Below are 22948 nucleotides of genomic sequence, written 5' to 3' on the forward strand. Positions count from 1 at the left end.
CATCTAAATACATATCTGAAATGACCGATATAGATGTCCCTACAGTCATTATCTTCTATCTAAATACAAGGACCATAATCACTGCATCTTGAACATCAGTGAGAGGTAGTATAGCCCAATGGTTAAACACATGGACTCTATAGCCTGGTGATTTGGGTTAATATCCCAGCCCGTGCTTCTTAAAAGCCTGTGAGTTCTGATACTCTATTTTACCTCTTTGCTCATTTTTGTCATCCGTATAAAGAAGGTAACAACCGATATCGACATCAGCAGGTATTGGTGAGACCTCTAACTGGTAACACTTGTAAGATGCTTCGGACTGTGCCTAACACACAGTAAGCTCTGAAACATGAGCTATTAACGACCCCGAGAGGTCAAAGTCTATGTCTGAGAATGACCACACGCAGGTCTATGAAATACCACATGTAATTACAAATCCAGTCATAGGGAAACACACAGATGTGCTTCTTCGAGGCATGATTTTTAGTTACCTTTGACCCCTGTCAATAGCTGACATCTCATATGAATTTGTTTTGCAATTGGAAAAAGCTGAGAATATGAGGTTCTGGGCAGAAGAAAAGAAAAGAAACGAATATTTAATTGATAACCAGTAAAGCTCAGGAAACACAATGCAGTAACACATCTAGAAAACCTGGAAGAAAGAGAAAGACTCAAAAGACATAATGAGCAAGATTTGCCGCAGTCATTCTAGCAAATAAAGAAAACTGAGCCTGCAGACGCATGGTGTGGAATGGTTTGCTCTGAAAAAAAACCCCAATTTAATTTCTGACAATAACAATGAATTAAACATTATATAGTCGCATTTGTTTGGCAGGTGTCAGCGAATTAAAGACAACTTTCCTCTCGGAGTATTGAGAAGACGGCCACCCATGTAAGTGGACAGGGGATGAATCCCATGGTGGAGAGGTTTATGCCTGGACAGTCTAATAAGATAAATCCTTCAATGTTTGTCCACCCACTTGTGACCAAACACCATGTGGACTTGTAGCTTGATAGGCTGCTTGTCTTTCACCCTGCTTTCAACAAGATATGATATATCCATACACACACCCATAGGAACCTTTAGAAAATGCATGCGTTGCTTTCACAAAGTCTTAAAAAATTTGTTAAATGTTCATTTTTTTTAATTTTTTTTTTAATATTTTTTTTCAACGTTTTTTTATTTATTTTTGGGACAGAGAGAGACAGAGCATGAACGGGGGAGGGGCAAAGAGAGAGGGAGACACAGAATCAGAAACAGGCTCCAGGCTCTGAGCCATCAGCCCAGAGCCTGACGCGGGGCTCGAACTCACGGACCGCGAGATGGTGACCTGGCTGAAGTCGGACGCTTAACCGACTGCGCCACCCAGGCGCCCCTAATGTTCATTTTTGACAGACAGAGACAGAGTGCGAGCCGGGGAGGGGCAGGGAGGGAGAGGCAGACAACAGAATCTGAAGCAGGCTCCAGGCTCTGAGCTGTCGGCACAGCGCCGGATGCGGGGCTCGAACCCACAAACCCTGAGATCATGACCTGAGCTGAAGTGGGACGCTTAACCGACTGAGCCCCCCAGGTACCCCTGCTTTCACAGAGTCTTAATATTAATAGCCAGAATACACTGAACACGATCCCACAATGCCCATGCTCTGTATCATCTGAAAACAGAGACTCTGACGTGATGTCAACAGGCTATTTTACGTCATCTGACAGAACAGAAGTTAGAAAAAAAAAATGCCTTGAGTTCTGCCCTTAGCTTACAACGCTAGAGTCACTTCCTGGACCTCTAGGGGAAGGAAAAGCCCCACTAGGAACAGGCTCGGCAAAAATGGTTCCTTTCACACCTGTGCAGCGAACCCTCAGGTGCCGCTCATCCTCGTTTCGGATACAGAAAGGCCTTCAAACGCCATCCTATTGTTTAGTAAAACCTTGGCCTGAGATCTCGGTTCAGGTCTGTCCTCCGTAGATCACAGGAGGGAAGCAATGTGCACCACCAGGGACAAGTCCGGTGCTCTCCATCTGGAGGCAGCGATGGATATAAGAGAAGAAGTGCGGCTTTGGCATTACGGGCTCCCCTTCCTCTCTCTCTGGCCCAGGTCACCCAAGGATCCAACACTTTGCAGAAAGACAACCCTTAATGGAGTCCACGGAGGCAAGGACCCAGGACCCCAGCCAAGGGTGGCCCCTAAGCTTGAAATCGCCCATCCGTACTCTACAGGTGGCTAACCTAAGTAGGTAGGCAAGAGCCACAAAAACGAAATATTTTCCCCCCAAATGAAGGCTTGGATGCCCATAATCTTAAAATATAGTAAGGGAGACTAACATATATATATATATTTTAATTCTATCCTAAAAATACTGTCTTTGCACGCTCTTGCCTTAGGAGCAGAAATAGTCTTGGAATGACCATGACGGTAGGGCCGGCCGAGACATTCTCTAATAAGATTACACTTCATCGGCTTAGGGAGGGGAGATACCACCTCTCCGGATCTGTCGTATCGCTGACATCCGCCACGGCTGGCCCAAGCAAGCCTGCGATGAACATTCCAACACGGAATTTCAAATTAAAACTGAAGACTGCATGCTTTTAAGGCAGCACCCTCCGTTCCCGGACCTTCAGAGAAAAGGCGCATGTGCGTCGTTCCTAAATGATTGCACGGTTTCACCGGTGACCAGTGGCAAATGTCCCCTGCCACACACTGACAGTGGAGACTCCCAGCGTCTTCCAAACCCAGGTATTCTTGCGAAGTCACATTGTGGCGAGCCAGCAAGAAGAGAGCCCCCTTTATCTTCTGTTTTGTGGGCCACGGGGCCTTGAAAGGATGATGTGGCCGCCTGCGGCTGCCAGCCTGGCCGTGTGCTCCCTGGTGCGGTGGCCGCAGGGACGACCCTCACACCGGACGGGGCACAGGGGGCCCCACTGCCAAAGCTCCCTTCCCGTTTAGAAGTCCCCCCCCCCCAGCAGACAACCTATTTCTATTCATTTGTTCTAATCTTTCCTCAGATCAGGCCGGCAGCCCATTAATCATTTCTGTCACACCCCTACATGAGCCAGTGCAATGGAGCTCTGTTTTTCTAAAAATCACACTGCCAGAAATCAAGCTCAAGAAGGAGGAAATCCTCTCCTCCTCACAGGGGCTGGCTGGGGTGCTGACTGGAAGAAGCCACCAATTGTGTTGACTTTCCTCTTTTGCCCAGAATCACAAGAGAACATTCCGTGGAAAGTTTTTGAAGAGAATTCAGGTGGGGAGTGAAGGGGGGGGGAGGCTGAAGAGGAAGCCAACGCATGAAGCCCCCAGCTGAGGAGAACGTAAGAAAGGGAAGAAGATGAATAAATGCCAAGACAAAGACAGATACGGATTAATAACATTCTTACTCATGTTTTTACTACGGCCGATTATTTTCAGCAACTTCAGACCAAAGAAAAAGTATATTAAAGGTCAAGGTCGCAGCCATGAGAGGCCTGCTACATCTTGAAGCAATGAAAATCTAAAATTAATTAGACCTAACAGAATGTTCTCCATGGCAAAGAAAAAGCCTCTTGTGGAGCTGGTACACTTGCTTATGGAATAACAGTGGGAGTGACCTTGAAGCCACAGACATCTTAGGTTTTTTTTGTTGTCGTTTTTTGTGTTGTTGTTTTTTTTTTTTTAATGAGGATATGCCTGTGGGGTAGGAGAGACCAATGACAATTAAAACAAACAAACAAACAACAACAACAACAAAAACCAGAGACAAGTTGGATCATGATTTACCAATGATCATGACTCAGAATCACTCACATATCCCTATTAGGCCCTATTGTGATTTTTGCACCTTACACAGATTAATGGCGTGATATAAAAGGCACCAGATTAGCAGTGGAGAGATTTGGTTTCTCCTCCCACGTCTGACAAGACCAATCTCATCAAGAACAAGTCCTTTTGCAAATGGCGGAGAATGTCCAGAGATGTTAATGTGAGGGGCACTGCACCAACTTTCAAGGCCTCATCAGATTCCTGGACTCTCAGTGGTTAACTTGGGTGATTTTAAGATCTCTTGCTGCTCTGCTGAGATTCTGTGATTTTATTACACCTCATAAGGACGGGCCAGCATCATCAGAGAGAAGAGTGCATCTCACACACATCAGTCACTCTCTTTTGTGGTGCTGGGTCACCGTGTAATGGGAGGTCATCAATTATGACTCAAGTGGTTTGATATGAATAAATTTTGGGATCAAATTGGTGAATACTTACTCAACACATAAATTAGAGCAATGAGGTCATGTGATTTTTCACCTGTCCTTTTTCAAAAAAAACACTGGCATTCACTGGGACAGGGGGAGAGAAATGTATACCACGGAGAGACTGATACAGACACAGTTAATGCTAATATAATAATCACCACCATGTACAGAGACACATTCTTAAGAGAATAAAAACCATTTAAAAATGTCTAAAAGTTGGATCTCTTAAATTTACTGATAGCAGAGGAGTAAGATTTGGGTAATTTAAAGGATTTCCAATGGCAAATCTGATGTAAGTACAGTCTTACAAAGACATCTCCAGTATAATCACCCATGCTAGGGTGTATTTCGGAAAGATGAACGGATACCATTTACGATTTCCTTACAGGTGTGAACTTCAGCTATGTTGAACGCGTTATTCTGCTTCACGTCCGTAAAATAAAATCCATCTGCATTTGGATTTGGGACTCAGAGGCAAATCATCTGAACATAAAAAAGGAAGCTTACCACAAATGCTACTGCACTTCTTAACGTGGATTCCCACTGGAAGCAGCTTTTAAGGAACTGTATTGTATTCCACATTGCCATGGTGATTCTTTTCACACGGTCTACATCTCTTGATAAGATCTAATAAAAAAAATGGAAAATGGAACTAGATTTAAATACTCCAAATATTCTCTTTAGATCAGGCAGCTTGGGCATTTATATTGTGTATAGCTGCCAATTAAAAAAATAATAATAGAAAGCAAAAGTCCTAACACCTCTTCTAAAAAAAATTTTTTTTTAACACGATCATCCAGAGAGGGAAAAACATACAATGCATTTTACAGCTCTTTTGATGGAGAAGAGCCTGTTTTAATAGTGTTCGGGACAAAACTGAGCTGGTAAAAGCTACAGCAGCCTGGCATTTCATGTGTGTGTGAATTTGTGTGTGGTGGGGGGAGGCAGGGAGAGAGGGATAGGTAGAGAGAGAGCATGGGAGTGAATATCTATTTTAGTTTGGAAGTAAATGGATGGTTTTGCTTTGCAAACTAAATGTACAAGTATTCTAGCTCACGTAGTCCAGGGGGAAAAAAAAAAAAGCCTATAGGAAAATATAATTCTGGGAGGAGAACCCAGCTCTCCTACCTCCTAACACCTCTTGTCTTCTACAATGGGGTCCATCTTGGTATTAACCTTGCAGACTGTGAAGAAAATTTAGGGGCTCTGTGGCTGTCACATGGTAAGTGATCTCAAGCACTCGGATCATAAACACAAGCTTCAACTGTGTAAAAACATGGCGACACAGTGGCGAGAGGCACGTGGGGAGGATCCTAACATACCCCAGGATCTCAGCCCCCCAGTCCCCTGATGCTCTCAGAGCTCAAAGCCACCCCACGTGGAGGTCCTGTTTGGCAAAGGACACGTCTTTTTTCCCAGTTGTACCCAGATTCATTTCAACTTGTTTGCCAAGCAGCTACCCCACCTACCTCCACTTGGGTTTTAACTTGCAAGTAAATAGGGCACGAGGCAGTGGTAGTGAAGGAGAAGGAGGAGAAGGAGAAGGAGGAGGAGGAGGAGGAGGAGGAGAAGAAGAGAAAGAAGAAGAAGAAGAAGAAGAAGAAGAAGAAGAAGAAGAAGAAGAAGAAATGACATTTACTCAGATTACACCCAACATATATTACACTCCATGTTACGGCAGGCCGAAAGAAAACATCGGGATGCTCCCTTCGAAAGACATTCCAGGCCCTTCCTAAGTGTGCCCACAAGTTCATGGGAAACGAAAGGCTGAGGAGATGCATTTATATTTAACTGCTTTATGTAATCCACAGCTGCTCACCCCTCAGGAAACGGTGGAAGTAATAAACACTTTAAAAAAGGGACACTTTGTTCTTTGTTACACAACTGAAGAGGGACAATAGGTACCGAGTGAAATTCTGAACTGTGTCATCAGAATAAGACAGGGAGGGACTCTGAAAAGAAACATAAAGGTCACGGTAAAAAAAAAAAAAAAAAAAAAAAATTCAAAACTTTCCCTACTGGGCCATGATCTTCACTTTTTGTTAAACTGATGAGAGAGGAATTAAGGGAAACAGGTGGCGGCGGTGGGGGGGGGGGGGGGTGGGCAGTTAACTCATAAGGAGGTAAAATGCCAACACATTCCAAATATTTAGACAATAAGAATGTGGCAGGAGCAGGCCGTGGGTGACCTCCAGGCTAGACGCCCCTAAGATCCGCTGGGCTGATCCACTGAAGGACTCTCTGGGCACAGCACCTTGGAAGGGCAGACAGGGAACTGGCTCTACCTGAAGGAGGCTAGGCACGTCCAGTAAATTCGGGAGAACGTCTACAGAGGCTGACACTAGGTTATAGAACGATCCAGGAGATCAATGGGCAGCTGACTCCTTCTGCTTCATCCAACATAGGTTTCCAGTCTTTCCCTTCTTGTTGTGCTGACTTGCTTTGGGACAGATGGGAGGACAAGGAAGGACCGGGGCTGGAGAGAGATGCTGGGGTGGAGGAAGAGAGAGAGAGAGAGAAGAGGGAGACATGGAGAAGGAGGAGGAGGAAGGGGAGGAAGGGGAGGAAGAGGAGGGTGGGAGGAAGGAAGGACGGAAGGGAGGGGAGGAGGGAGGTGGGGCGAGCCGCTAAGTAATGACTAATAAGCACTTCCGGTCCTAAGTGTACTCACAAGCCAGTTGACTGTACCCACCTACCTTCTTGGACAGCTTGCGGCTATCTTCAACAAAGCGCTTTTCTCTGGGAGTAAAGGTCCTAATACTCGCCTTGACCTAGAAAGACATCATTGTTGAGAAAGGGGAAAGGGCAGCATTTAAATGGACTTCATTCTCTTCTTTTTCTCGTTAATGACTGGGAAGAACGTGGAAACCAGTATCTTCTGATCCCAAGGTCCCCGGCAGGGAGCAGAGAAATGGAGACTAATCTCTGGGCTCCGCACGTGTTTCCGGGGATCTCATTTCACCAGCTAGTCACTTGGGCAGGTGAGACAGGATCCAGGAGACTCTGGAGTGAGCTGTATTCACTCTGAAAATCACCAGAGGTGTTTTTTTTTGTTTTTGTTTTTGTTTTTAATTTTTTTTTTTTCACGTTTATTCATTTTTGGGATAGAGAGAGACAGAGCATGAACGGGGGAGGGGCAGAGAGAGAGGGAGACACAGAATTGGAAACAGGCTCCAGGCTCTGAGCCATTAGCCCAGAGCCTGACGCGGGGCTCGAACTCACGGACCGCGAGATCGTGACCTGGCTGAAGTTGGACGCTTAACCGACTGCGCCACCCAGGTGCCCCACCAGAGGTGTTTTAACCACGGCCCAGAGAGGGTTCATGAAGTTCTTGGACTAGTCTCTAAAAAGCAAGACTTCCTTCTCAGGGTTTTAAAACTGTATTTTTACCAGGAATACTTGGTCTGTGAAAACCGGTCTCCAGCTTATGGAAACATCTTTCCACCGAGAATCTCATTTCCTCCCAAGTATATGGAAAAATAAGGAGATGTATCCTCTGAGACCCATCTTATGGGGAATAAACTGAGGCTGAGAGAGGTGAAGCAGTTTGTCCCAATCACCATACTCTAGGAAAGTCTCAAGGAATAAAATTCAAGTCCTTCCTCATCAGATGGACAACTGGAAGATCATATAACTGGCATGTATTTTTCGTAAAGCTTTCCTCCCTAAAACTCAGGTTTCACCTTTGTGCATAATCTATACATTTAAAAAAAAATTTTTTTTTTATGTTTCATTTATTTTTGAGAGACAGAGAGAAACAGAGCGTAAACAGGGGAGGGGCAGAGAGAGAGGGAGACACAGAGTCGGAAGCAGGCTCCAGGCTCTGAGCTGTCAGCACAGAGCCCGAGGAGGGGCTCGAACTCACAAACTGTGAGATCACGACCCTGAGCCACCGCCGGATGCTGCACTCACTGAGCCACCCAGGCGCCCCTGTGTGTAGTCTATACTCAAGTGCTTGTCAGAAGAAAACAGGAAATGAAGGGTCATTTGTGGCACAAGATGCACTTAGGATTTTCCTTGAAGGCAAATCAACGGGGGAAAGGAGGAGGTAACACCAACCACTTCCAGACTGAAGACTGTACCCAGAGTTCTAGCATTGTGGAGAATAAAAACATAAAAATGTCTCCGTCCTTGATTTTATGAATGATTTCTGAGCTACACTAAACAAGAAACAGGGCAGCACGGGAATAATTGCAGAGACAGAAAGATCTGGAGCTGGATGCTGACTCACTCATTTACTAGTAAATCAGCTCTCTTATTTCATTCCATTTGCTCATCATAAAATGGCATTAATGATACCTATTTACCAGGTTTAGTGCGAGGATTAAATGAAATAATGTCAGAGCCTGGGCCCCTGTAGGTGGCCACTAAATGGCCGCCATTCTTATAATTACTGTAAAAGCTCCATTATCCTACATTCGTGTATACCACTAACTGGATTAACCTGTGCTCTCCTTTTCCTTTCTAGAACCTACTGCTGACACTATGGCATATGCATGGTCACAGCTAAGTAGGCCATTTCTCTGCATGCTTAGGAATCTGCTCACAACCATCAAACTGTAGGTCTACGAAGAATCAACTGCGCTGACTTCTGAACTTGTTTATGCCAGTTCTGCCCATCATCATAATTCCTTATTTTTAATCAATTATCATAGAAACCATTGAAATCCAAGCATGGACCCGAAGACTTGAAATGTATGTTGCTCTAGAAAGCCTTGATAACGAGGTCAGTCACTAAAAAGATATTGTTATTGAGGTAATGGTTTGATGGAAAAAAAACAGTCTGGAAAATTCTATATTCAGATCGTTTGAGTATCTTTCAAGTAGATCTCCACTTGTAAAAAACGAGAAACTAGGTATTATTATAGATGTTATGAGTATATTGCTGCAAGGAATATGTTATAGAACTAAACATGATCCATGCTATAAAAAAAAAAAACAGATTTTGGGGGCGCCTGGGTGGCTCAGTTGGTGAAGCATCCAACTTCGGCTCAGGTCACGATCTCAGGGTCCGTGAGTTCGAGCCCCGCATCAGACTCTGGGCTACAGCTCACAGCCTGGAGCCTGCTTCCGATTCTGTGTCTCCCCCTCTCTCTGTCCCTCCCCTACTCACACTCTGTCTCTCTCTCTCTCAAAAAATAAATAAACATTAAAAAAAATTTTTTTAAACAGATTTTTATGCCCACACCTAAAGATTGGCAAAGGAATATTTACATATTTTATATTGAACTAAAGGTTTAAGGTACGCTTTAAAAATTCCTCCCCATGGGGCGCCTGGGTGGCGCAGTCGGTTAAGCGTCCGACTTCAGCCAGGTCACGATCTCGCGGTCCGGGAGTTCGAGCCCCGTGTCGGGCTCTGGGCTGATGGCTCAGAGCCTGGAGCCTGCTTCCGATTCTGTGTCTCCCTCCCTCTCTGCCCCTCCCCCGTTCATGCTCTGTCTCTCTCTGTCCCAAAAATAAATAAACGTTTGAAAAAAAAAAAATTAAAAAAAAAAATAAAAATTCCTCCCTTAACTGTACTTTCCAAATGGGTAATTACTTGTCTTGATAGTGTTGGCTCGCAGGACATCTACTTTAACAACTAAATAACATGTCAGAGGCTTGAAAATACCTGTCTGACCCCCAATCATTGCCTTAGAGAACATTACAGGTGATAAAGATAAAACACGAATTTCCCCTTCAATTTTTGCTTTTTTCTTTTTCTTTGACATTTAGATGTATTGAGAATTAAACACCATCAATTCTACTGGCTCAACAGTATTAATACGAGCTGAAAACTGGATTGTCCCGAACTGATTTTATAGCTGAGTTTTAAAACCCTGTTCTCTCTCTCTCTCTCTAGCTGCAACATTTCAGAAACATTTTACGCAGATTTGAGTCTCGCCAGGCTAGGTACAGAGAAGCTGGGATGTATGGCCCAGCTTGGCTTACCGGATTATATATGAGGTCCATCTCCAAGTAAATAGCTCCTTTAAAAGCTTGTTCTAAATCTTTATTCTTCAGTATGTAGCAATTTGGTCGTCCATCTCGAATCTGTCACAAACAATAGATAAAATACAAACTTTCTAGGGGGGTTAAACTGAACTGGTAAAGTTGAGACTGTACAAGGCACCCACACATGAAGCAGACAGGCAACAAATCTGAAATTCATCATGCATCAACTTTAAATTCGAGAGTGCTGTTATAACTGATAAGAAGATAAAGTAACAGCCACCAGGCTGAAACTGGGTTATTAGTGGAAAAATTAGTCGTACAAATTGTCATAGGTCGATGTGGGCTTTCTTTCAAAACTCCCAGCAGTTATACATTTTTATTTATTAAAAATGATAAGTATTCTACAAAATTCCTGGCCAGTACTTCTCAAGATTGCCAAGGTCATGGGAAAAAGGAAGACGCAGAAACTGTCACAAACGAGAGGACAGAAGGAGATAAGATGATTAAATGCAATGTGGTACCCTGGGTTGGATCCCAGCACAGAAAAAGGACCTTAGTGGAAACACTGGTAAAATCCAAATAAAGACCAGAGTTTAGCTAACAGTCAAACACAATGTCTGGTTTTTTTTAGTTTTGACAAATGTACCATGGCAATGTGAAAAGTTTAACTTCAAGGGAAACAAGGTAAGGGGTATATAGGAACTCTGGATCATCTTTGCAACTTTTCTGTAAGTCTAAAATTCTCTCCGAACAAAGCAGTTATTAAAATATTTTTTGAGAAATGAATAAAGGGACTGATTTTAATAAGATGATTGGTGTTTCACAGCCGTGAAGCAATGCAAATTAAATACGTGAGCATCACTGAAGCTGAGGTCAAAATCCACAAATATTTACAACACACAAAACGCTGAAAAGTTTTCAAAATACACGAGTTCCTCTGATCTCCTCCCTCAGTCAGCAGGTCACGTCACCTTTATACCCTAATCTGCCATTGGACCCCAGCATGTAAGGCATCTAAGAGAAATACCTCCATTTTGGAAATGACCTCGGACCCTTCAAGACCAGATCTTTCCAGATTTGGGGCCAGCCATGCTTTTGTTATGCACAGCAGTATGGGCACTGATTAAACTCTTGGCTTGTAAGAAGCATACCTGTTCACCCCAAAAGGACATTAGCAAAGCTCAAACTACCCAAAAGCTCCATTTGCGATTGTAATGAGCAAAGATTCGAATTAACGTAGGGAATTTGAGGGCATGGAATTTGAGCCATATTTTAACTGACTATTGCTGTCACTATAAGCATTCAGCACAAGTGTTCTTATAAACAGTGGTGGAAATGAGATGAATAAGTCATGGGGGGAAACACAGCCATTCCACTTTACAAGGGAGAGGTCACCTTCCTTCCCAAAGTCACTCCACCTCTCAGATTGAATAGGTTTTAAACAGAAAGATGGTTTTCCTGGCCAGTGGCTAAGAGGAAGGGGGTGCCCCATAAAGACCTGATTTCCTTCCTAAACGGTGTCCAAACAGGATTCTGAGCTTCCTCTTTTATCCACAGTCTCACTTAATAAATTGTGGGTGTTAAAGTTGAAAGAAATAAATACAAAAACAGCATGACAACTTGCCAACCTGACTTCAGTCCAATTTAGCTGTCCCTCAACCCACCGTCATTGTACTGTTATCTTAAAATTTCCATGATTTCTTAAGGGTTAGGAAAGGTCAAGAGAAGAACTTGAGGTATCAGTAGAAAAAAAATATATATATATATTATAGTAATTTTATTTGGTTTTGGTTTTTTGGTAAATGATCTTTTCCTCTTTTTCAATGTCCTAGTATTGTGTCAGCAAAAACACAGAATCCACCCCGGGACATTAAATCAGTTATTAAAGCTAGAGATATAATTAAAGCTATTCATGTTGGGCACTTTCACATAATATTATCTTACAATATGTCAACTGCAAGTTTACACATTTGTAAAACGTTTGAAAAATTACAGAAAAAAAAAAAAAGCCCCTTTGAATTTCTACAAATACCACAATTCCTTTCCCCGGATGGAAATTAGATAGGAATTTGGCATGTAGCCTTCCTAAATTTGTATTGAGGATTTATTATTCATAAATACATCCTTTAAAAAAGTCAGTAAATTTTTTTTGCCTGTGGGAAATAGCATTTTTCAACTTCACTGTGCATCTACGGTATGACTTGATAATTTGTACATATACAGATCTGCCTCATTTCTTTAAACTGCTATATAATATTCGGATATGAACCTATTAATTCTCCTACTGATGAACACTTGGTTGATGGCAATTTTTCAGTCTGTCTGCTATAAGGGGTATCTTTTGGGAAAAGAGAAAGACTAAGGCAAAGAGGAAATATCCTATTTTGAATTGGGATATGTTTTAAGTTAACAGCAGGTCAATGTAGTTGAATACTTAGTATTATAATTAAACACTGAAATAGTAACCAAAGGGACTATCTTTTAAATATTTTGATTTTTCACAGTCTTAATATATAATTTAACTTCCAACCCAAGAACACAGGACAAAAAGTTCTAGCACATCTCAACTTGCCAAACTGCTGTATGAAAGCATCTTTACAACAGGAAAGGGAAGCTAGCCATATTTTTCCTGTCGAGAATGATGTTTATCATTTATACTTAGAACTCAGAAAATCATTTCTGTCAGTTTATAATTCTAAAACCTTTATTAAATGGTAGAACAATTAAAACGCAGCCAAAAGAAAACTTACAGCAGAGAATCTATATATGCTTTTGTCTCTAGGTATGAGATAGTCACTTAAATTAAGATCTAAACTTAATTTTTAGATGTCTATCACGGCAAAAAAGGATGATACAGTTTTCGTTATATGACAAAAGGAGGTCTCTAAATTCATGTGGAGAGTCTTCCTGGGTTGACATCTGAGATGATTTAATGTCACTGGAAGATAAGGGTCTTTGGGTAAAATAACAGATCGTGTCTTTAACCTGTTATGAGACAATTCTTCCAAATGACTTATACACATTTTGCATACTCACCTTTTCGTAGGTAAAAAGCACAGATATTAGGCAATAATTTGGGGAAGGCATCTCTACAGAACAGTAATATGGATTTAGTCTTTTTTTTTTTAATGTTTATTTACTTTTGAGAGAAAGAGAGCGAGAGAGAGAGAGGGTGGGAGCAAGGGAGGGGCAGAGAGAGAGACACAGAATCTGAAGCAGGTTCCAGGCTCCGAGCTGTCAGCACAGAGCCCAACATGGGGCCTGAACCTACGAACCATGAGATCATGACCTGAGCCAAAGTCGGACGCTTAACTGACTGAGCCGCCCAGGCTTCCCAATATGGATTTAATACAATTAGAAATATGACTTTGACAATCAGGGAAATGGGCATGTTCATGTCCTTTTATTAAAAAAAAAAAAGAAAAGAAAAGAAAAAAAAAAAAAACATGATCTATCAGAAAGGTTTTATCAAGCTCATGCTGGGGCGCCTGGGTGGCTCAGTCTGTTGAGCGTCCAACTTTGGCTTGGGTCATGATCTCACGGTCCGTGGGTTCAAGCCCTGCATCGGGCTCTGTGCTGACAGCCCAGAGCCTGGAGCCTGCTTTGGATTTTGTGTCTCCCTCTCTCTCTGCACCTCCCCTGCTCACGTGCTCTCTCTCTGTCTCAAAAAGAAATAAAAACATTAAAAAATAAATAAAAAGAAAAAAAGATCATGCTAAGAGTTAATTCCTGGTTAAATTAGCCAGTGAATATAAGAGTACAGGAAGTGTGTTTCTGAGTAATGATTCAAGATTTTGGAGCCAGAGGACAAGTTACAGAGAACATAGTCTGGTTTAGATTTTTTTTTTTTTTACATTAATTTATTTTTGAGGGACAGCGAGACAGAGTACAAGTGGGAAGGGGCAGAGAGAGAAAGAGACAGAATCCAAAGCAGGCTTCAGGCTCTGAGCTGTCAGCACAGAGGCCGACGTGGGGCTCGAACCCGCGAACCGTGAAATCATGACCTGAGCCGAAGTCGGACGCTTAACCGACTGAGCCACCCAGGCTCCCCCAGTCTGGTTTAGATTTTAATCTGACCTGAAATCATCTTTAAACTATTCAATATATATATTTTTTTATTTAAAAGAGTTAAATTAAATCTTCTTAAACAAGCATTAGCATAGTAAATACGAGTAACTCTTTAAAAGTTGGGTGACAAAACCAAATTTTTAGTCAAAAAGATACTACATTCATTTTTTAGAAAACATTTTTTTAACCAGCATATAACAGAAGTTGGTATGTGGAACAGGGACCGAAATCTTTTTCTCACCTGGAACTCTCTTTAAAGAATTATGCTTTACTATAAACTTGCTTGATGTGACCAGTTACCAACGAATTCAATAGAAAAGTTAGTCGTAATCAATATGCATGAATAAAACTAACAGTTGGTTTAAGAAAAGGAACGGTACAGGGGCGCCTGGGTGGCTCAGTTGGTTGAGCGTCTCACTCTGGATTTCGACTCAGGTCACGCTCTCATGGTTCGTGGGATTGAGCCCCATGTGGGGCTCTGTGCTAACAGCGTGGAGCCTGCTTGGGATTCTCTCTCTCCCTCTCCCTCTGCCCCTCCTCCTCCTCCTCCTCTCTCTCTCTCAAAATAAATAAATAAGCATTTAAAAAAATAAAATAGAAGCTATCTTATAAAAGTAACATACATTAATTATAAGAATTGTGTAAAATTTATAAAAATGGTTTAAAAGAAGAAAACATCACGTTTATATATATATATTTTTAACATCTCTAGTTTTCACTAGACAGTTGTATTTACTCATCTTATGAAAATGGGATCTTAGTGTATTGGGTAAAATGTAAAACTTCAGAGGCAGATGTATGGAGATTAAATTCTGACCTTGCCTCAGATTGGCTGAATAACTCTGGACAAGTTACAAAACTCCTCTGTTTTCAAGTTTCCTAATCTGTAAAATGGGAATGCAAAATTATCCAGATCTCAGAGGTTGTTATGAAATAATGGGCAGAAGGCAATGAAGAACAAGGACAAGGACATAGAAACTGCTTATTAAAAATTTCCATCTATTTTTTTGTCTTATATTAATTTGTATATTTTTAAATCACTTGTCTCTTTTTTTTTTAATTTTTTTTTTAACGTTTATTTATTTTTGAGACAGAGAGAGACAGAGCATGAACAGGGGAGGGGCAGAGAGAGAGGGAGACACAGAATCTGAAACAGGCTCCAGGCTCTGAGCTGTCAGCACAGAGCCTGATGCGGGACTTGAACTCACGGACCGTGAGATCATGACCTGAGCCGAAGTCAGACGCTTAACGGATCAAGCCACCCAGGCGCCCCTAAATCACTGGTCTCTTAAATAAAAAAAAAAAAAAAGAAAAAAGGTATGGGAATCATTCCCTGATGTAATAGTCAATTCTTCTACATAATTTAGGATAGTATTGCACCTTATGGATCATCTATAATTTACTTAACCAACCCTTCATTGTAAATTGCAAAGATTTTCCAATTTTTTTTTAATGTTTATTTATTTTTGAGACAGAGAGAGACAGAGCATGAACAGGGGAGGGGCAGAGAAAGAGGGAGACACAGAATCTGAAGCAGCTCCAGGCTCTGAGCTGTCAGCACAGAGCCCCATGAGGGGCTTGAACCCACGAACCGTGAGATCATGACCTGGGCTGAAGTCGGACGCATAACCGACTGAGCCACCCAGGCGCCCCAGACCGTTTCCAATTTTTCACTTTAAACACCGTGATGATTTTACACATAGCCACCTTTGTGCATCCATGATGCATTCCCAAAAACAAATTCCTAGAAGTGGAACCGCTGAGTCATAGCACATGCCTATTTTTTGTGGGTTTGGCCAAGTATTGTCAATTAGCCCTTCTCAGATTCTGTATTAATTTACACTCCTAGCCTCAGTGAATAAGCCTATCTCTGTTTCCTTGCAACGTGGCCAACTGCAGGAATTTTTATTTAATATACAGCAATTTCAGAGGAATAAAATGTCCTCAGGTTGTTTTAATATGTGGGTGTTTTTTTTCTTTTTTTTAACAACTAATGAGCCTGAACATTTTCTTTCATATGTTTATTAACAGTGGACAGTGCTAGGGCTGTGAAGCTAGATTTAGATTCAATTCCCCCTTCTGGCATTTAGCATCTGTGTGGCCATGGGTATAAATACCTAGAATATAGATGCTCAGAGATTGTGTATATTAAATTTTAATCCATTTTGTCTAAGTGCCTTCTACCAGGCTTGTATGAAGTGATGGTTCTGTCCCACAGCGTTTGAGAGAGTCCTTTTTCTACTCTTAAGAACCCCTGGAAATGAAAAATCTTTACCATATTTGTTAATCCCACTGCTAACCTAATTTGATCATTTACATTACTAAAACAAGGGCGATGAAGATGATTGATTATACTTGGAAGCACATACAGCGTGCTCCTGTACTCACTATATATTCACCAAACCACTGAAATCCTCACCACAGACCTCCGAGGCAGGCAGAATTACCTTCATGTCATCTCGGAGAACATGGAGACGGAGAGGTTAAGTGCCTTGTCAAAGATCACGCAGCCAATTAGGGGGACAAGACTGGGTGCCAACCCAGGGTGCCTATTAGCTGTTTGGATTTGCACCTGTTTGAATCAACTTTTCCCCTAGACTGACCGTCCCTTCCTCATAGATGAAAAACGATCGCGTTCTATGTTAGTGACATTATCCATCTGTTTCTATGCGGCAAGTAGTTTTTACTTTGTGTTTTCATTTACAATGGCAACATTTGTTTCACCATATTGACCTCTTAGGATTTGTTTTCCTTTAGCGTTCCTGGTTTTCTTACAGAAGACTTCCCCGTTTTATTAGCCGTTTTATTTACGGAGTTTATTCCAAGTATTTGACCTTTAATTCATGGTAAAATAGTTATTGTGTTCAGTGTAACACACAGATGCATTTTTCCCTGATGAGTAAGCAACTGACTTTCCCAGAATCAATTATATGGTGATCACTTCGTTTATCCCTTTCCTCAGTGACTTCATCTCTCAGGTTTATTATATATACAGTGATCTCCAATTGTTTTGTCTTTTTTCATGTCTTTTAGTACAGTTCTAGAACTTTCTCACATAGGTCTTAAGCATTATAATCGTTTTTTTGTTTGTTTGTTTGTTTCCTGCTATTAAACCCTTTGGTGCTTTAAGTTTTTAAAATGTTTTCCTATTGGGTAAAGCTACTCTTTTTTTTTTTTTCTTAATTTTGATCCTGGTTATACCTTTACTGACCTTTGTTTATTCCAAAATGCTACTTACTAATTTTCTTTATACTTATTTATATATAATGTGATATTATCAGATAGATACTATGGTTTCCTTCATTAAAATATAATTTTTCTTATATTTTTACATTGGCTGGATCTGACATAAAAAACTTAATGTTAATTTTGTCAGTATAGAAGTTCATTAATCAGAATATCTCTGGTCTCTCAATAATAAGTCTGATGTTTGTGATACTTCTGATACATCAAATCCATTACATATTTATTAAACTTTTTTTTTCATAAATCAAGAACAGATGTTAAATTTTATCAAGTGCTCCTTTGGCATCTATTGAAGTTTTTTTTTCTCCGTTAATATATTAATAATATAAATTACACAATTATGTTTCCTAATGTGCTAAGTCTCACTGGTCTTCCATGACAGGCGTAGGATTTCTTTTTTGCTATTGTTGTTAACTCTGTGTTTTTTTAATATCAGAATTCTTCTAGTCTCAAGGAATAAATTCACAAATTTTCCATCTTCCTTTATGTCCCTAATACATTTCAGTAATGTAAGAATGGCCAGTGCCCTTACAGTTTAAAAGAAAAAAATTGCTCTTTAAACAATATGAATCTGTTATTTTTTTTTTTTTAATTAAAAAAAATTTTTTTTTAACGTTTATTTACTTTTGAGACAGAGAGAGACAAAGCATGAACCGGGGAGGGGCAGAGAGAGAGGGAGACACAGAATCTCAAACAGGCTCCAGGCTCCAGGCTCTGAGCTGTCTGCACAGAGCCCGACGCGGGGCTCGAACTCACGGACCGCGAGATCATGACCTGAGCGGAAGTCGGACGCTTAACCGACCAAGCCACCCAGGCGCCCCAGAATCTGTTATTTTCTTATTGGGAGGAGAAGACTGGAGGGCACAGGGAGAAAAGAGTGGAATTCTTTGATGATTTTTTTCCCCAATATTTCCATAATTAAATTATTTCACTGTACAATGCGTTCAATACCTGATATTCAGGTTTCTCTAATTATATTTTAAACATAATTTTTCACTCTATTTTTTTGCACTTAATTTTTCCAAATGGGGAGCTGTATTATATTTATAGTAATCGGGCCGCCTGGGTGGCTCAGTCAGTTGAGCGTCCGACTTTGGCTCAGGCCATGATCTCGCAGTTCACGAGTTCAAGCCTCGCATCAGGCTCTGTGCTGACAGCTCGGAGCCCGGAGCCTGCTTTGGATTCGGTGTCTCCCTCCCTCTCTGCCCCTCCCCTGCTCGTGCTCTGTCCTTCTCTGTCTCTTAAAAAATAAAATAAGACGTTAAAAAAAATTTAAAAACCAGCAAAACCAACCTTTAAAAAAATACTTACAGTAATCTGGGGAGATCTCACACCTCTACAACATCCAAATTCTCTCAAGATATGTCCGTATGTATATTTATTCAAGTTTTCTTCCGTACTCTTCAGTAAAATTTAGTTATGCTCTTCATAGCAATCCCTATATCTCTTGTTTCCTTAGTCTTAGTAATATATGCTTTCCTTTTTTTCATTAGGTTCGTAAGCAGCTTCTCCGTTTCATTGGATTTTGAGGAAACGAACACTTGGATCTGTCAGATATACTGTTTACATATTTTCTACATTACTGCTCTTCTTTCTAATCTTCCCAAACTCCTATTTAATTTTATTTATTTTAGTTTACCTTTTGTTATGATGCTTAATTGATTTTCAACCTTTGTTGTTTAATTACGAAAACATTTAAGGTAAGGATTTCCTCTGAGTAATACTTCTGGCCCGTATCCACAGTTTGTATGTAGAGTATTTCATTGCTAATTTCTAAAAAGTCTGTAACCTGTACTTTTGGTTATCTACCTTAGCTACTTCGGACTTTTTTTTTTTTCCCACCAAATGTTTTGATGTTTGTTTCATTTTTGCTATTAATATATCTGCCCAACACTGTGACCACCATATCATTTCTTCCTTTTTGGAATCTACTGAGGCAGTTGTGAGCCCACAACATGACCAATATTTAAACACAATAAATAGGTATTTGAGCAGAATATTTATATATTTATGTGTGTGTCTCTGCATATATATTAGATTAAGCTTATTGCTTATTCCCTAAAATTTGAGAATCACTGTTTCAGGATGCCTAAAACTCATCTAAGAACTTGCTAAAAAAAAAAAAAAAAAATAGATTCCAGGGTCTCAACCCTAGAAATTTAGTAGCTTTGGGATGGTGTGCAGGAACTTTAGCTATTAGCATTGGCTTTGTGGAACTTGGAATTTCAAACATCTGGGCCTTCAAAACACATCACATTACAGCCTTATTTATTTTTGTGTGTCTGATATTTTTAAAACTGGACAGATGATATAATCATTTTGTGTTTCTCAGTTGGTAATTTTTTTTTCTTACAGTTCAAATATTTTTTAACATACATACATACTTCTGTGGGAAATTATTCACATAACGATTCATGTCTGCCTTATGTTCATTGGTAATGAAATCGTTTGGGGACCCATAAAATAATCTCCTCTGTATGTTTCTGAGTTACCCCTTATTTACATGTACGTGTTACACTTTTGCTCACCCACTTCTGTTTTACCACATGTGGCCCGTCTCAAAGACGCAGTAGCTAAACTGTATGCACCTACTCATTGTAACAGGTTTTTCCATTTAAAGAAAAGTTTAACCCATTCGGCATTTACCATCATGTATAGTATGCTCAGATTTATACTTGCTATACTCTTGTTCCAAGACATCAGAGGAATCCCACAAGGCATTATTCTTTCTCCCTTAGCTTGTCCGTCCTCATCAAATACCACCCACCTTATATACTACATAATGGTTCACGAGGATTCCAGCACATTAAAGGTATCCTTTCCTAGTTTCCGGGGGCAATAAGACAAACTTGCCTTATTTTATCTTTTGAAAAATTTATTTCAAAGGACATATCAGAGTGGAGAGTTGAGTGTTTGTGTTTCAGCCATTTTAGCCCCGCTAAAATTTTCAGGCGGCTAGACATCCATATACATTAATGTAAAGTAAAATATAAATACCTTTGGGGTGCCTGGTGGCTCAGTCAGTTAAGCATCCGACTTCAGCCCAGGTCATGATCTCATGGTTCATGAGTTTGAGCCCCTACACTGACACTGCAGAGCCTGCCTGGGATTCTCTCTCTCTCTCTCTCTCTCTCTCTCTCTCTCTCTCCCCTTTCTCTCTCTGTCCTCCTACATTTGCACTCACTCTCTTTCTCTCTCTCTCTCAAAATTAATAAATAAACTCTAAAAAATAAATATCCTTTATCTTAACGGCCAACATTTCAGCATTAACTTGAAAAAAAATATGATTGTGTAACTGTGTCCATTACAATCCACAAAACCCATCATAGGTGAAACAGGCAAATACTTAATTGGAAATGCAAATGAAGATGTGTATGGGCATTTATTTGGTACAAGCAATTACAGAAAATTTGTCCCATAAAGCTAATTAAGTGAAGCCGTTGCTGGTGGAGCTCGTTCCCGTGCACATGGATTCACAGAGACTGTCACGGGCTGCACAAAGCCTATGTTTCCTGATCATGAATTCCACTGCATCTGTTGGGATGGCTTGCCCAAGAGGTCTCAAATTTGTATCAAAACGTAGGACCCAGGGGCGCCTGGGTGGCGCAGTCGGTTAAGCGTCCGACTTCAGCCAGGTCACGATCTCGCGGTCCGTGGGTTCGAGCCCCGCGTCGGGCTCTGGGCTGATGGCTCAGAGCCTGGAGCCTGTTTCCGATTCTGTGTCTCCCTCTCTCTCTGCCCCTCCCCCGTTCATGCTCTGTCTCTCTCTCTGTCCCAAAAATAAATAAACGTTGAAAAAAAAAAATTTAAAAAAAACAAAACGTAGGACCCTCCTCAAATGACAGACGATCTTCTCTTAGATATTAGGAATTAACAATAAATAGATAGATGCTTTTCCTATTTTGCAGGAAGTGGATTTTCTAAGTCTTCCTTCCTACACGGGCCCGTTCCATAATTCTGAAATGCTAACCATAGGTCTGAAGAAAAAGAAATGCTCCTGGAGGAGAAGAACCCAGCTTGATTTTCAGGACCCAATGCGAATCACTTGATTATGGATCGAAATGTTAAATAACTCTAACTGAATCGGATAATGATGAGCAGATAGTGTCTATGCCGGAAATATTTTAAAATTCTAAAATGTGCTTTGTTTTCTAGGGGCGCCTGGGTGGCGCAGTCGGTTAAGCGTCCGACTTCAGCCAGGTCACGATCTCGCGATCCGTGAGTTCGAGCCCCGCGTCAGGCTCTGGGCTGATGGCTCGGAGCCTGGAGCCTGTTTCCGATTCTGTGTCTCCCTCTCTCTCTGCCCCTCCCCCGTTCATGCTCTGTCTCTCTCTGTCCCAAAAATAAATAAAACGTTGAAAAAAAAAATTAAAAAAAAAATGTGCTTTGTTTTCTAATGCATATTTACTATGTTATTGATTAGAAGATGCTTGGAATAATGTAAAAATGGGCACAGATTAGAAGTCTTCAGATTATAATCCATGCTAATGGCAATTTTCTGTTTTTAATGAGTAAAAAGTTTTCCCTATCTATATAGCCATTCAAAACGCAACTATCTGATTTGAGGACCTGAACAAAAAATGAAAAATATGGAAGAGTGACCCGCTGGCCTGGATTCTGTGTATCTAAACATATGTACATGATTTGCACAATTCTGCCACCATTAACAGATACACTGATTTTAGAACGTGGATTTTTTTTAAATGAGCCCATAGTCAGTCGGCCCATTCACCCTGATTCAAAGATACAGTGACTTCAGAACAGGCTTTTTATTTAACAGGTTGAAATGCACTTAGCACATTATCAACACCAGCCTCCTTGTAAGGCCAGCTCAAACGCCCCACTTCCTAAAGTCTTCCTAAACTTAAGTCCATCCCTCCCGCTCTGCGTTTTCTTTTCCTTCTTTTCAGCACTTCGTGTTTCAGGGCTTGTGTTAGCACAGAGGTCAACCCGGTGGCTGCCAGAGGGGGGGCGTGGGGGATGGGCAACATGGGTAACGGGGAGCGTGAGGTCGCGGCTTCCAGGGGTAGAACGAGGAAGTCCTGGGGATGAAGGGTACGGCATAGGGAATACAGCCAATGCTACTGTGACAGCATGGTACGGTGACAGAGGGTGGCATCCCATACAGGCTGGTCGCATCACCACCCTGCACACTAATGCAACATTCTGTGCCAAATATACCTCGATAAAGAAAAAAAGGTATTTGGGGTCTTGTGCATTCATGCCACAGGCATCAGCCAAGATGGGCCAGTCTTCAACTCTGCGTCTCACCCGTCCACACCCTATGGCACTGAGACCAGTGGCTGCACAAAACACATCCTGGTCATTGCTTTCGGCATGATGTCTACGTAACAGGTACGCACCATGGAAGTATAACTTCCTCTCAGGACCCCAGGCTCTGACATCAGACTGCCTCATTCAAATCCAGCCCCGACTAATTACCAGCAACAGGATCCTTCCCGTACCTCCGTTTCCTCATC

General features: G+C 41.2%; 1 protein-coding gene across 9 annotated transcripts in view; it reads right to left on the minus strand.

Annotated features, from left to right (window-relative positions):
* The window catches only part of MCTP2 (multiple C2 and transmembrane domain containing 2), a 247840-nt gene that overhangs the window by 72662 nt on the left and 152230 nt on the right, over nt 1-22948 (minus strand). For all 9 annotated transcript variants that reach the window (XM_086711463.1, XM_086711462.1, XM_086711460.1 and 6 more), the window contains 3 exons: nt 10152-10253; nt 6917-6991; nt 4728-4847 (listed from right to left, as the gene is read on the minus strand). In XM_086711463.1, coding sequence (XP_086567589.1) covers nt 4728-4847; nt 6917-6991; nt 10152-10253 — 297 coding nt within the window. The remainder of the gene's footprint in view (nt 1-4727; nt 4848-6916; nt 6992-10151; nt 10254-22948) is intronic.

Source organism: Puma concolor, chromosome B3 (genome assembly GCF_028749965.1).
Source record: "Puma concolor isolate L17-30 chromosome B3, mPumCon1.1.hap2, whole genome shotgun sequence".
NCBI lineage: Eukaryota > Metazoa > Chordata > Mammalia > Carnivora > Felidae > Puma > Puma concolor.